Genomic DNA, 15,139 nt, shown 5'->3' on the forward strand with positions numbered 1-15,139 from the left:
CTCTTACTCCCCCCAAAATTTATTATTGTTGTTTCATGATTAATGTATCGTTTTAGGGAAGGCTTTCTTGGTTCCTGGTTCTATGCAACATATAGTAAACATTTCCATCTTGTGTAATTGCTGGATGAATGTTTGTAAAGAAGCTATACAGGCTATATTATGCTTGCATTTGAAATGATCTCTCTTCTTTCAGCTGTATAATGCTTATGTGGAAACTCAGGATCAGCTGCTTTTGGAGAAACTAGAAAACAAAAGAATTAATAAGTATCTAGATGAAATAGTGAAAGAAGTGGAAGCCAAAGCACCAATTTTGAAACGCCAACGTGAGGAGTATGAGCGTGCACAGAAAGCTGTGGCAAGTTTATCCGTTAAGCTTGAACAAGCCATGAAGGTTGGTTCCATTCCAAAATTTTAACTGTAGAAAAAATACATAGAAATAATTAACTACGTAGGATGGTTCTTTCTTAGAAATAAAGAATTTACCTCAAAAGCTAATTGCTTTTTCAGTGGTAGAAAGTGAAGTCGCTCAGTCATGTCCGACTCTTAGCAACCCCAAGGACTACAGCCCACCAGGCCCTCTTCCATCCATGGGATTTTCCAGGCAAGAGTACTGGAGTGGGATGCCATTGCCTTCTCCGTTAATAGCGGCTAGGCATATTATATTTACTTGGAGCTGGTATACTTGGTGACAGCCTTAGTGCCCTCGGACACGGCATGCTTGGCCAGCTCCCCAGGTAGCAGCAAGCGCACTGCGGTCTGGATCTCCCTGGATGTGATAGTCGAGTGCTTGTTGTAATGCGCCAGGCGCGATGCCTCACCAGCGATGCACTCGAAAATGTCGTTGACAAAGGAGTTCATGCTTCCCATGGCCTTGGACGAGATGCCGGTGTCCGGATGGACTTGCTTCAGCACCTTTTACACGTACATGGAGTAGCTCTCCTTGCGGCTGCGCTTGCGCTTCTTGCCATCCTTCTTCTAGGCCTTGGTCACAGCTTTTTTAGAGCCCTTTTTAGGGGCAGGAGCAGACTTAGCCGGTTCAGGCATGTCTATAATGACAACACCCAACAACACAGAAGTCAGTGGTAGGGTAATTATATATTTTAAAGTTTGTCATTACATTATTAAACATCTCTAATTGCAAAGTGTTTTATCTTTATTCAGCAAGCATTGAAAACCTTTAGCATTTTTTAATACATTTGGGATGTTTTCTGTAGGGTTCTCTAGTGGATGATAAATAGCCACACTCTCTTTTTGTAATAGAACCTTTCTAAATTTAGCAATGATCATTTTTTGTCAGGCAGTTCTGATATTCTGTCTGGATATGATAGTACTGTTCGTTGAAAAGAACTCCTTTATAAAAATATCATTTCACAATTTGGCAAATCTTTATATACATTATTTTGTTACTGTTCCTCTGTGTATTAGAAGTACCAAGGAAGTTTGAGAATATTCTTTATTTCTTTAGATTCCTTTTTAATAGATATTGGTTTAAGAATAGTATTTGTATGCTGGCTTCCCAGGTGGTGCTAGTGGTAAAGAACCTGCCTGTCAATGCAGGATACGTAAGAGATGCGGGTTCAATCCCTGGGTTGGGAAGATTCCCTAGAGAATGGCATGGCAACCCACTCCAGTATTCTTGCCTGGAGAATCCCATGGACAGAGGAGCCTAGTGGGCTACAGTCCATAGAGTCGCAAAGAGTTGGACACGACTGAAGCAACTTAGCATGCACACGTACACAATGTTGTTTTTTATCAAGATACAGCTGTTAATATTACTGAGAAATCTTTGAGAGTTATTAAACAAATTTTATTGAAGGAAATCGGTTAAATCAATTTGTATGTGCTAAATAGTATAAATGCATCTCTGTGTTGTGTGTGTGTGTGTGTGTGTGTGTGTTAGTCACTCAATCTGCCCAGCTGTTTATGACCCCATGGACAGTAGCCCACCAGGCTCCTCTGTTCATGGAATTCTCCAGGCAAGAATACTGGAGTGGGTAGTCATTAACCTTTTCCAGAGGATCTTCCTGACCCCAGGGATCGAACCCAAGGCTTCTGTATTGCAGGCAGATTCTTTACCATCTGAGCCACCAGGGAAGCCCAAATGTGTCCTTAATTTGATTTAAACTTTAATTGCTGTTGTTATTACATTTTAGATGTCAGTTTAAATCAGGGTGTGTTGTGTCTTAACGGTCTCTTTTTCCTAAATCAAATTATGTCTAGCAGTCTTGCCTTGGGAGAATATGGGGCATTAAGACACACCCCTGCCCCTCTGGTGTGGTTTAAAAAGAGGTCCTTTGGATCTCCTTGACTTTCTCACTGTTGAAAGTGAGCATTTTACCTGAAGCTTATTGTCTGAGGAGGCAGTAAAGTGGAGGGCTTAAGAATCAGGTAATAGCGGCTGTTCACTGTGGGAAAACCTGTTAATTCATCACTAATGTGCAGGTACAGTAGTAAATACAGACTTTTTTCATAACTTCCAAAAGCTTTAAAAATAATTTCAGTATCTTTTTTTGTAGCCAAATCTTCTGTCCATAACTTATATCATGTCCAGTCTAGATTCTGTGGTGCTCATTTCTCAGATTTCTAGAATTTTATAACTAAGTTACTTTCTTCCTTGGCATCTTAATTGATCCCAGTTTGAACTCAGTAGGTTTATGTTATTACCATTTTTCATGAATATTTGCCTGCTTCATCTTGTCTCATACTTACTCCTGCTGAAATTGGTTTATCCTTGTACCTTGAGGGCATTGTGCTCAGAGGCACTTGAAACACCAGGATAAATATAAGCCATCTTTCACTTGTATAGTATCTGTAACAATACATACTTTGTGAAATAATACATATTATGTGAGAACAGTGCATTAAGAAGCAAAATTTATATGAATTGGAGATAAAACATAAGATTTCAAAGATACTTTGTGCTTATGTCAAGCTCCTTAAAACTGTGCCCCTAAATCCCTAATGATACTGTGATGCAAAACATTACTGCAATATGTTACCATTTTTCTTTTTTTTAACAGCCTTATGACATTGGTTGCTGATTCTTTAAAATTAGTTCCCAGTGCATTTTTTAATAAATCCAAGTCTTACCTAACATTTTTTGCTTTTAATACTTATTTCTAGATAGTATAATATGATTATCACTGTAAGGCAGTTCTTTGCTTTTGTCTTACTAAAGTTTTTTGAGAGTGTTTGTTTGATCTCCAACATCATTTGATAATATACTGTGAATTTGGTGTGGCTGTAACATTTTGATTCACAGTTAACTTGGGGGGAACCCCCTTCATTACCATACAGTGATGAAAACATAATGTTGAGCTTATTTGAAATATTAAGAAATATATTCATATTTTTAAGAAATTTCTCTTTAGAGGCTACTATATTATATAGAATATTTTAAAATTATAAGTTGATTACTGTGATATTTGAGCACTGTATACTTTTGTTGTTTTTGTAACTGCTATTTGTATGCATCTTAGAAGAAAATACAAAATTTTCACTTCATTTTAAAGGAGATTCAGCGATTGCAGGAGGACACAGATAAAGCCAATAAACATTCATCTGTGCTTGAAAGAGACAATCAAAGAATGGAAGTACAAATAAAAGATCTTTCACAACAGGTTGGTTTTTTGTTTCTTTTCCTATTTTATTTTGTTTTTTCCTGAACTAACTGCCTAGTAACGTTTGTTTCCAAGTATGTAAGACAGAACTAGTACATACGAAATTCTCATCAACTGAGAAGACTGCTCTAAATGAATTGCAGTCTAGTCATTGTTTATTCTTAGCCCCTCCCTTTTTTCTTTTCTTTAAGCATTTGATAAATTTTCAGTTTGAAGATAACTGGTTGTAATTAATGAAATAATTCAAAGATAAAAGAATTATCTTCCCACAGTTCAAGTCCCAGGTTAGCAGACTGGTGTGTATTCTTTCATATCTTCTTATACGTACAGATACATGTGAGCATATATGAACATACGTAAGCATTGTTTGTTTTTACTGAAATAAAATCACTTGTTTTGTATATGCATCTGTAAGTGCATTCCCCTAACGCTTTTTTTTTTAACTGATTAAGTTTGGAGATGTAGATCTGTTTTGTTCATATATTTTACCCTAATGTTTGTATGTAGAATGACTGAACAACAACAAATACACAAACACAAACATAGATAAAAATTTCGCATGAATGAAGTTAGCATCTATTTCCCATGCTCCCCTTCTGCCCAGCTATGTAATACATATCTAAGCATGCAAGTACAAGCATACAGATACAATGCGTATGGATTTCCGAGTGTTTTATATGGTCATTGTTTTACAAAAAAAATTCCATGCCTCTGGAATTATAATTTGACTTCTTTTTAAAAAATAGCAGTTTTCATTACATACTTTTCATAGAAATGAGAAATAATTTTTCTGATTAAGATTTTCTTTATTTAGTTCTTAATATCTAAAATGATAAGCTTGAAAATTAGTTTTTTCAAGATAATTTAATACTGCATCGAAGGTGTTCGTAAAGTAACCTTGTCATTTGAAAATTTTCACTTCTAAACATTTCCAAAGTCAAAACCAATACTATTTGATAACATATGAAAACTTTTTTTTTTTAGATTAGAGTGCTTCTGATGGAACTTGAAGAAGCGAGGGGTAACCACGTAATCCGTGATGAGGAAGTAAGCTCTGCTGATATAAGTAGTTCATCTGAAGTAATATCACAGCATCTAGTATCTTATAGAAACATTGAAGAGCTTCAACAGCAAAATCAACGTCTCTTAGTGGCCCTTCGGGAACTTGGGGAAACCAGAGAAAGAGAAGAACAAGAAACAACTTCATCCAAGTAAGCAGTAGACTTACTTTGGTTTATTCAGCAAACATTTATTGAAAACTTTTTATGTGCCTTAAACAGTGCTGGATATTGGAAATATAGTAATTTAGGAGGAAAAAAAAATATTGCTGAAAAATTCTACTCTTAAGGACCCCAGTTTTTGGATGAGATGGTTCGTAAGTGAGATAGATAATAAGATCAATAAGTAGATTATTTTAGTTCAGTGTGATTTGTGCAATAATAGAGAAAAGCCTTTCTGTGAGAGCGTAGAGGTGTGAGACCCAGCCTATATTTGGGGGAACAGACCTGGCTTCATGAAGATACTTAAGAATAACTCAAAGGAAAGAATCTTTTGAAATAATGGTTTTGGTGCTAGAGAAGGAGAAATGGCTATGAAAGCAAGAAGAATGGAATTTGGACTCAGTGGAATTGATTTGATTTTTGCAAACAAATTTTTCAGATGACCTTGTTCAGTACCTGAGTCCTATGTAGTGGGGGTTTTAAAAGCTGTTCTTAAAATAGCAAAAAAGAAGGAAAGGGTAAGAGAGATGACAATACTATGCCTAATGACAGAGGATAAAATGCTTAGTCAATTTGCGGTAGAAATTATAACTGCCTCTCAATCTCAATCCTGTTAAATAGACTTGATTTATTTTCCTGCAGAATTTCTGAGCTTCAGGTCAAACTTGAGAATGCCCTCACTGAATTGGAACAACTCCGTGAATCACGGCAGCATCAAATGCAGCTTGTTGATTCTATAGTTCGTCAGCGTGATATGTACCGAATTCTGTTGTCACAGACAACGGGAGTTGCCATTCCTTTACAAGGTAGGAGTTTTTATATGTTATCTTAAAAGTTTCCAAGTATTTCTGGGAAATGTTTCTGAAATCTATATTAAGGAATGGATTTTGCTACATAAGCAATGTCTATTCTAATGATGATAACTTCAAATGTGGCTACCATATATGAGTGATTGTGTAATACATCATCAGTTGTAAAATACACCATTATATTAGGTAAGAAAAATGCTGATCATTGTTGCAAAGTATGCGTCTGAGAGTCAATGAATTATATTACTTATTTTTGTTACGTTTTAACATTAGCCTGCAAAAATTACCTTTATTTAACAAGAAGTCATAAATAATTGTAGTAAGTTATTTAGTAGGTTCTTTGTTTCATAATTTCTATAATCTGGTGATTTAATTTAAATAAGTCAGCCTGTTGACTTCTGATAATGATGTATTTTGTAAAGAGGTGTTACATCATTCTTTTTACATTTCTGAAGCTTCAAGCTTAGATGATATTTCTCTTGTGTCAACTCCAAAACGCTCAAGTACATCACAGACAGCTTCCACTCCTGCTCCAGTGATTGAGCCAGCAGAGGCTATAGAAGCTAAGGCTGCACTTAAACAGGTAAAATACCCTAACTTGACACCTTTATCTTGAGTCACGTTTTTGAGAACATGTAATAATTTCATCTAATAATTTCTCTAATATTTAGCTGCAGGAAATTTTTGAGAACTACAAAAAAGAAAAGGCGGATAATGAAAAAATGCAGAATGAGCAGCTTGAGAAACTTCAGGAGCAAGTCACAGATTTGCGATCACAAAATACCAAAATCTCTACCCAGCTAGATTTTGCTTCTAAACGGTAAATTTTCTCTTCAAAAGTTAAGTCTAAACATAATACTTAGTATTCAGTGGAATCGAATTCAAGGGTTAGTTTGTGATAATATTACTTTTTTTGGTGGTTTCTGATACAGGTTGAAAAGTTACAAAGGGTTCATTTTTCACTTTTGATTAATGATTCTTGTGAATATTATTAAGGGATCCAGGTAAGTTCATATAAGGAATGTTTGTATTTTTCCTTCCTGAGGTTAAAGGACATACTGTTTCCATAGGACTTAATTATTTTAATTAAGGAGGATAAGAGAAGTATGAGAAATTTCATTCAGCCTTTTCTAGTCTAGGTAGAAGAGAAGCAGGCACTAGAGCTAATTTTGGGAAAATTGACTTTTTTGGTCACTTGGAGAGGAATAACGGTAAATTTTGTTCTGTAGTTAACAGATCCATTGAATAGTTGTTAGTTTATCAAGTTAGGAAATACTTACGTCTTTGTATACTACATGATCAGACTGTTCTGCAAGTATGACCAGCAGTCTCTGTATTTTCCAACAGTTTGATATCCCAGTAAAAGTACCATTTTCCCCCATGTTGATATCTCTAGCCAGTCACTTTCTAAGCTTTTAAGTACATAAGACAGAAGCATATAAGGCAATAAGGTGAAGAATTATAGATGGGAAAAAAAGGATTGGGAAAAATCCGTCACTAACCGTGCATAAATACCTTAAATTGCATACTGCATTGTGATGGGTGTCTTCCTGTATGAATGTTATATTGACGTGAGTAAGATTAAAAAGTTAATTCAGCATGAAATACAGTGCTTATTTAGAATTTTAACTTAACTGCTAAACTTGGAGTTTAGAAAAAAGAATTAAGATTTTTACATTATTACAAAAATCATGTTTTTCATTATTATCAATCATATAAAATTAAGCTCTTGTGAAACTCAAGAAATTGACCTAGGATACAGTATTTCATTTGCTTATAGAATTATTTTTCTTTCATATAAGTTATGAAATGCTACAAGATAATGTTGAAGGATACCGTCGAGAAATAACATCCCTACATGAAAGAAATCAGAAACTCACTGCAACAACTCAGAAGCAAGAACAGATCATCAACACAATGACGCAGGATTTGAGAGGAGCTAATGAAAAGCTAGCTGTTGCAGAAGTGAGGCCAATTTCTATCATCTGTCTTATGTTATAAGTTGCATTTGACACTTGTTTTTTAATTATTACTTTGATTTTACTGGTTGGTATAATGTAGATTTTTGAATTTTGTGGATTATACATCCTTATCAAATAGTTTCCTGGCATCCACCCGTCCATCAGAGCAGTTGGGTTATTGCTTCTAGTAAAAGAGGAAAGGGAAAAGAAGTTGGTTTTTCTGGGCTAAGATTTCTTTGGTTACAACAAAGGCTGTGGATGAATATTTTATACATTCTTGCTCATTTCTAGTAAAAAACAGTATACAATTTTCATTAGCATTGAACTCTGTTCCTGAATTGCAACATCGATGTAAATGTCAATCAGAAATTGACAGTACTTTCAACTTAAATTCTAAAGTCTTTGATGATAGATTCTCATGATAGCGTTTTGCTTTTTATAAACTTACTTCTCACAACTATTTAATCATTATTTATGATCTCGGTATAGTTATTCCCTCATTTTGCTTATTGAAAAGGACTCAGAAGCTAAGTAATTTGCCCGTTTGGGGACCATCATGAGATACAGGTTGGTTGGGACTTAAAACTTAGCTTTTCTAATTCTTTTGGCTCTGTTATTTCTGTCTTGTCCCCACCCCTTTGTGGAGAATAGACATCAGCACTGTTTCAAACTGGTGGAGTAAGTTTTATAATTGATAGTTTTTGACTCATCCTGTAAATATGAATACTTTGAGGATATTGATTTTCAGCAAGCCCTTCTATACCCTCTGAGACTCAGAGGGTACTCCTCATGGGGAAAAAAAGTTCAAATAGATAAGTCAGCACTCAAACAGATACTTAGAAGCCAAGTTTAGTTTCTAAAACTTGCATAGTTGAGCGGTATGCAGGTGTGACTATCGCATAGTTTTGTAATTTTGCCTCCAAGACTGTGGCATTTTAGATTTTTGTTGTTGTTGTTTTAAGTCTTGATTTGCTGGACCAAAGATAATATATGTATTTGTGGTAATTGTAAGAATTTTTCCTTTGGATTTATTAGTATTTCCAATAATATTTGTTTCATAATTCCATACATGAAACTTTTATAATTGTGTTATTACATTTGACACATTGTTTTTCAACATTCTTTTTTTAATTTGTACTTGACTCAAGGTAAGAGCAGAAAATCTGAAAAAGGAAAAGGAAATGCTTAAATTGTCAGAAGTCCGTCTTTCTCAGCAAAGAGAATCTTTGTTGGCCGAACAAAGAGGGCAAAACTTACTGCTTACTAATCTGCAAACAATTCAGGTAACCAAATAAAAAAGGGATAAGTAGAAAAAAATTTTTAAGTTAAATTTGAATAATTTTAACATTGTATTCTCTCAGTTTTCTTAATGAGAACGTTTATGTCATTTTTGTCATGCATTATGATGATCACTGAATTTTGAAGTTTATTTAAGACACCAGTATTTTAAGTAAAACATTGAAAGTGAACTGACTGAAGCCAGGCAATTGGCAGTTTTGATCCTCAGGTTTATATTTACAGAGTCCTATACAGTTTAATTGTTTGCAAGATTAAATCTTTGGCTTACATTCTTCAAAACATGAAAAAATCTGGCTGTGGTAATATGGTTCTTATTTTCCCTATTAAATAGATGTTATTCTATGGAAAATGTCAAAATATCTTCTTGGTAAATGTTTTAGATCTTAACTTTTTCATGCAGAAATGAGTTGTATTCCTGTAATTTCCAGTTGCCTTTTTTTTGTTGTTGTTGTTCATTTGTTCTTACTTTTTTTTTAAGTATAACCAAAATCTTTTCTTTTTTTTTTTTCAATCCTTAGGGAATATTAGAGCGATCTGAAACAGAAACCAAACAAAGGCTTAGTAGCCAGATAGAAAAACTGGAACATGAAATATCCCATCTAAAGAAGAAGTTGGAGAATGAGGTGGAACAGAGGCATACACTTACTAGAAATCTGGATGTGAGTCTTATCAGTGTTCTGAATTTCTATAGAATATTTATGTTTAAAAATCAAGCTCATGTTGAAGCACAGTCTTGAAGAGATCTCTTACAGACCCTTAAGTTTTTCTTGCCTTTTATGTTGTAAAAAATAGAGACAAATAGATTCAAGGGATTAGATCTGATAGATAGAGTGCCTGAAGAATTATGACAGAGGTTCTTGACAGTGTACAAGAGGCAGTGATCAAGACCATCCCTAAGAAAAAGAAATGCAAAATGGCAAAATGGTTGTCCCAGGAGGCCTTACAAATAACTGAGAAAAGAAGAGAAGCAAAAGGCAAAGGAGGAAAGGAAAGATATACCCATTTGAAAGGAGAGTTCCAAAGAATAGCAAGGAAAGATAAGAAAGCCTTCCTTAGGAATCAATGCAAAGAAATAGAGGAAAACAATAGAATGGGGGAGGCCAGAGATCTCTTCAAGAAATAGAGATACCAAGGGAACATTTCATGCAAAGATAGGCACAATAAAGGACAGAAATGGTATGGACCTAGCAGAAGCAGAAGGTATTAAGAAGAGGTGGCAAAGAATACCCAGAAGAACTATACAAAAAAGATCTTCATGACCCAGATAACCACAATGGTGTGATCACCCACCTAGAGGAAGTCTGGTGGGCCTTAGGAAACCTTACTACAAACAAAGCTAGTGGAGGTGATGGAATTCCAGTTGAGCTATTTCAAATCCTGAAAGATGATGTGGTGAAAGTGCTGCACTCAATATGCCAGCAAATTTGGAAAACTCAGCAGCGGCCCACATTGCTGGAAAAGGTCAGTTTTCATTCCAATCCCAAAGAAAGGCAGTGCCAAAGAATGTCCAAACTACTGCACAATTGTCCTCATCTCACATGCTAGCAAAGCAATGCTCAGAATTCTGCAAGCCAGGCTTCAGGCATGAACCGTGAACTTCCAGATGTTCAAGCTGGATTTAGAAAAGGCAGAGGAACTAGAGGTCAAATTGCCAACTTTTGTTGGATCATGGAAAAAGCAAGAGAGTTCCAGAAAAACATCTACTTTTGCTTTATTGACTACACCAAAGCCTTTGACTGTGTGGATCACAACTGACTATGGAAAATTCTTAAAGAGATGGGAATACCAGACCACCTGACCTGCTCCTGAGAAATCTTTATACAGGTCAAGAAGCAACAGGTAGAACTGGACATGAAATGGCAGACTGGTTCCAAATTGGGAAAGAAGTGCGTCAAGACTGTATATTGTCACCCTGCTTGTTTCTTATATGCGGTGTACATCATGCGAAATGCCGGGCTGGATGAAGCACAAGCTGGAATCAAGATTGCTGGGAGATCAGTAACCTCAGATATGCAGATGACACCACCCTTATGGCAGAAAGTGAAGAACTAAACAGCCTCTTGATGAAAATGAAAGAGGCGAGTGAAAAAGTAGGCTTAAAATTCAACGTTCAGAAAACTAAGATCATGGCATCTGGTCCCATCACTTCATGGGAAATAGATGGGGAAACAGTGGAAACAGTGTCGGACTTGATTTTTCTGGGTTCCAAAATCACTGCAGATGGTGACTGCAGCCATGAAATTAAAAGACACTTGCTCCTTGGAAGAAAAGTTATGACCAACCTAGACAGCATATTAAAAAGCAGAGACTTTACTTTGCCAACAAAGGTCCATGTAGTCAAAGCTATGGTTTTTCCAGTAGTCATGTATGGATGTGAGAATTGGACTATTAAAAAAGCTGAGTGCTGAAGAATTGATGCTTTTGAACTGTGGTGTTGGAGAAGACTCTTGAGAGTCCCTTGGAATTCAAGGAGATCCAACCAGTCAATCCTAAAGGAGATGAGTCCTGAATATTCATTGGAAGGACTGATGCTAAAGCGGAAACTGCAGTACTTTGGCCACCTGATGTGAAGAACTGTCTGATTGAAAAAGACCCTGATGCTGGGAAAGATTGAAGGCAGGAGGAGAAGGAAACAACAGTGGATGAGATGGTTGGATGACATCAGCAACTCTATGTGAATTTGAGTAGACTCCGTGAGTTGGTGATAGACGGGGAAACCTGGCATACTGCAGTCCACGGGGTCACAAAGAGTCGGACATGACTGAGCAACTGAAATGAGCCAAGGCAATGTCTTCCTGAGGTCTAGTCCCAGTGTCCAGTGAATTAAGAGCTTTTTCAGTCAGGCTGCTGGAAACAGGCATTATTCCTGACCTGCTCTGAGACCAGAGAGTCTTCAGTCTTCAGACCACTCCAGTTTCTGTTTGATTCTTTGCCGTCTGGTGTATTTTCACAGGCATGCACTGATCACTCTTTTGCTCAATATTCAAGAAGGGAACCTGTGCAAGTCTCCACAGTACTGTGTCTGGGCAGCTCTCTTCTCTCTGATAGTGTTTCTGTTTTATGAATTCAAGCTGGTCTGGCCATCTTCTATTCTGACTTCTATGTTTCCAATTCATGAAATCTGTGGCCTCGTTTTCCTTTCCCTTTGCTTAGCCTGGACACTCTTAAATCAATAAGCTGAGAAATTGTAGGGTTCATCTCTTCTGTTCCTCTCTCAGTTGGTTCAAAGCGTTTTGTCTGTTTTTTGTTGTTGATTTATTTTGGTGGTTTCAGTTAGGGAGGTAAATGTCAGTTCTGTTGCTCTGTTTTAGGCAGTTTAAAGTTCTGTAAAAAGGTAATTTGAACCTCTAGTTACTTAAAAATTGAAAGATAGTGTTTGTAGGGTTGATGTATATTTTTCTTATAGGTTCAACTTTTAGATACAAAGAGACAGCTGGATACGGAGACAAATCTTCATCTTAACACAAAAGAACTGTTAAAAAATGCTCAAAAGGAAATTGCTTCATTGAAACAGCACCTCAGTAATATGGAAGTCCAACTTGCTTCTCAGTCTTCACAGAGAACTGGTAAAGGTAAATAATTAAGTAGGCTGATAAAAGTGGCAGGTTTATAACATATCCTGTAAATCAATAGCCAGTTTTTTCATAGATACTAGCAAAAGATTTAAACAAAACAAAAAACTTTACTCTTCATATAGTAAAGCCCAGTTTTCCGCCTAAATTAATAAATGCACAGATTTGAAAGATTCAGAATAGCTGTACATGTGGCAGGTGACCAAGATATGCTCTTAGTTTTCCAGTTATTGGAACCATTTCATTGATGCTTTAAGAATGTTTCTCTTGTGGAGGGTTAATAATTTGAATTTTTAACTCCCTTTTGAGATGAAGTTACTTGCTAAATATGTAATGATAAGGCTCACTTACAGAAATCATGGATTTGTTTGATCTCTTTACAGCAATATTCCTAATCTTTGCTCATTGACAGCTGCAGGGAAAAGGTTTGTCTCATAAGGTTTTGCTACTCTTTGTCAATACATTATTTCAAATGCAAACCCATTGAGTCCAAGTAATCTTTCTACATGGTCTTACTTATTTCTTAATATAGAAGAGAAATTTAAAACATAAGTATACATGTATATGTATGTGATATATGTTGTATATATATAATTCTCCAGGGCTCCTTTCTTATTGTTATCATATGGTAAGAAAACATTCTTTTTAATCTGTAATTTCTTCCTTTTCTGTGAATTTTAAAGTGAAAATTACTCTAAATGTTTTAAGCTGTAACGTTTTGGCATAAGCAATGGTTTAATTAAGAGTTAATTTCTACAAGTAGCTATTTAAGCTTAGTGGAATTACTTTATATTCTCTTTTAAATACCTTTAAAAAAAATTTGTAACAGCAGAGTTCAAATACTTAAACATTTTTGTTTTTAAATAACCTACTGACTGTAACCTGTTTTTATTTTGGTATTCAGCATAGGTTGAAATACACTTTCTAGATAGTTAAATACTTCTACATCTCAGTCTTAATTCTTATTTCACAAATTCTTTAAGAGTAGTTATCTTTAATATCATTTAAAATGTTAATATTAAGAAAGCTGTTAAATCTATTAGGTCAGCCTAGCAACAAAGAAGATATGGATGACCTTCTGAGCCAGCTAAGGCAGGCAGAAGAGCAGGTGAATGACTTGAAGGAAAGACTCAAAACAAGCACTAGTAATGTGGAACAGTATCGTGCAATGGTTACTAGTTTGGAAGAGTCCCTCAACAAGGAAAAACAGGTATATACAATTTTGAATTCAGTTTGCATGTACTTTTTTTTAAAGTTAGGATGTGTAAGGCACTGTGTAAAAGTGTGGGTTCAACTGGCATTGCACTTACCTTTTAAAAGTGCTTGAGTCTAATAAGCCAGATACAACAAAAAAATCACACAAAATTTGTGGAACATGGGAATATATTCCTATAGAAAAAGTACAGATGAAATGCTGATGTGAGTGGGTGATAGGTGAGATTGTTTGTCTTTTGAGTATGCATGACTTCACAGGGGAGATGGCATTTTTGCCTGGCCTTGAAGGAAAGCATCATTTGAATGGTAAAGATAGGAAGTTATTCCTTGTAATAGGCACTATCAGCCGAGATAGGAAGGCCAGTGTATTCCATTTGTGAATTTTAGTGTGTTTTAAATTTACCTTAGGTCAGTCTTGCCTTCTGAGATGGCCCACACTGTCTATGAACAGAGTTTCTCTCTAAATAAATCCCCGTCTTACCTATCAAAATAAATAAATTTAGCTTTCATTTGGGGAAAGTAATTGTATAATTTTAAATGTGTGTATTCTTTGTACCCTACTGTTTGGTTGATGGTGAAGGTGACAGAAGAAGTACGTAAGAATATCGAAGTTCGCTTAAAAGAGTCAGCCGAATTTCAGACACAGCTGGAAAAGAAGTTGATGGAAGTAGAGAAGGAAAAACAGGAACTTCAGGATGACAAGAGAAAAGCCATAGAGAGCATGGAACAACAGGTAAATTAGGTTATTACCATACCAATCACTTTTTCTGTTGTAAGGATTTAGATTCTTTTATCTAGCTTATTAATTACCATTCAGTTATTCTCAGCAGATACTGATTGAACACATATAAATATTTTAGTTTTGTATTTTACTCTAATCTGTACATGTTTTGGATACTTGAGACTACTTTATGGTACTACATATCAGTGTTGCTTTTCAGAAGCCTCTGCCTAAACATTTACTTTTGTACACATTTTTAATAATATGGAGTGAATAAAAGCCTGCAAATTTTGCACAATATATCAGGTAATAAACTGTTTAAACTTAATAAGTCTTTGGGCTACTTGTATTTTTAAAAACCTAACTTCGATAATTTTAAAGTAAATATGCCATTAACTCTTGGTTTTTATCTTGTTCTTCAATTTAGTTATCTGAGTTAAAGAAAACACTCAATAGTGTTCAGAATGAAGTACAAGAAGCTCTTCAGAGAGCAAGCACAGCTTTGAGTAATGAACAGCAAGCCAGACGGGACTGTCAGGAACAAGTAAGTGTCACTCAGAGCCAGTTATTGGAAAGTGAGCTTTGATCTTAGGGCACAGTTCTTCGAGTATAGTAATGCATTTTGGGGATTGGTGCATTTTATAAAACATGCAAGTTATTTCCATTCTTGGGGCACTTGGAATAAGATCAACTGATAAGTATAGACGAAAGCTAAAAGTAAG

General features: G+C 35.5%; 1 protein-coding gene and 1 pseudogene across 1 annotated transcript in view; one reads left to right on the forward strand and one right to left on the reverse strand.

The window, feature by feature from the left end:
* The window catches only part of TPR (translocated promoter region, nuclear basket protein), a 64,072-nt gene that overhangs the window by 12,482 nt on the left and 36,451 nt on the right, over nucleotides 1–15,139 (forward strand). The window contains exons 13-25 of the mRNA XM_006060530.4: nucleotides 194–391; nucleotides 3,513–3,620; nucleotides 4,605–4,831; nucleotides 5,483–5,646; nucleotides 6,105–6,232; nucleotides 6,321–6,469; nucleotides 7,452–7,614; nucleotides 8,759–8,893; nucleotides 9,428–9,568; nucleotides 12,316–12,481; nucleotides 13,525–13,691; nucleotides 14,277–14,429; nucleotides 14,845–14,961. Of these exons, the coding sequence (XP_006060592.4) occupies nucleotides 194–391; nucleotides 3,513–3,620; nucleotides 4,605–4,831; nucleotides 5,483–5,646; nucleotides 6,105–6,232; nucleotides 6,321–6,469; nucleotides 7,452–7,614; nucleotides 8,759–8,893; nucleotides 9,428–9,568; nucleotides 12,316–12,481; nucleotides 13,525–13,691; nucleotides 14,277–14,429; nucleotides 14,845–14,961 (2,016 nt within the window). The remainder of the gene's footprint in view (nucleotides 1–193; nucleotides 392–3,512; nucleotides 3,621–4,604; nucleotides 4,832–5,482; nucleotides 5,647–6,104; nucleotides 6,233–6,320; nucleotides 6,470–7,451; nucleotides 7,615–8,758; nucleotides 8,894–9,427; nucleotides 9,569–12,315; nucleotides 12,482–13,524; nucleotides 13,692–14,276; nucleotides 14,430–14,844; nucleotides 14,962–15,139) is intronic.
* LOC112585048 lies at nucleotides 664–1,052 on the reverse strand (annotated as a pseudogene).

Source organism: Bubalus bubalis, chromosome 5 (genome assembly GCF_019923935.1).
Source record: "Bubalus bubalis isolate 160015118507 breed Murrah chromosome 5, NDDB_SH_1, whole genome shotgun sequence".
NCBI lineage: Eukaryota > Metazoa > Chordata > Mammalia > Artiodactyla > Bovidae > Bubalus > Bubalus bubalis.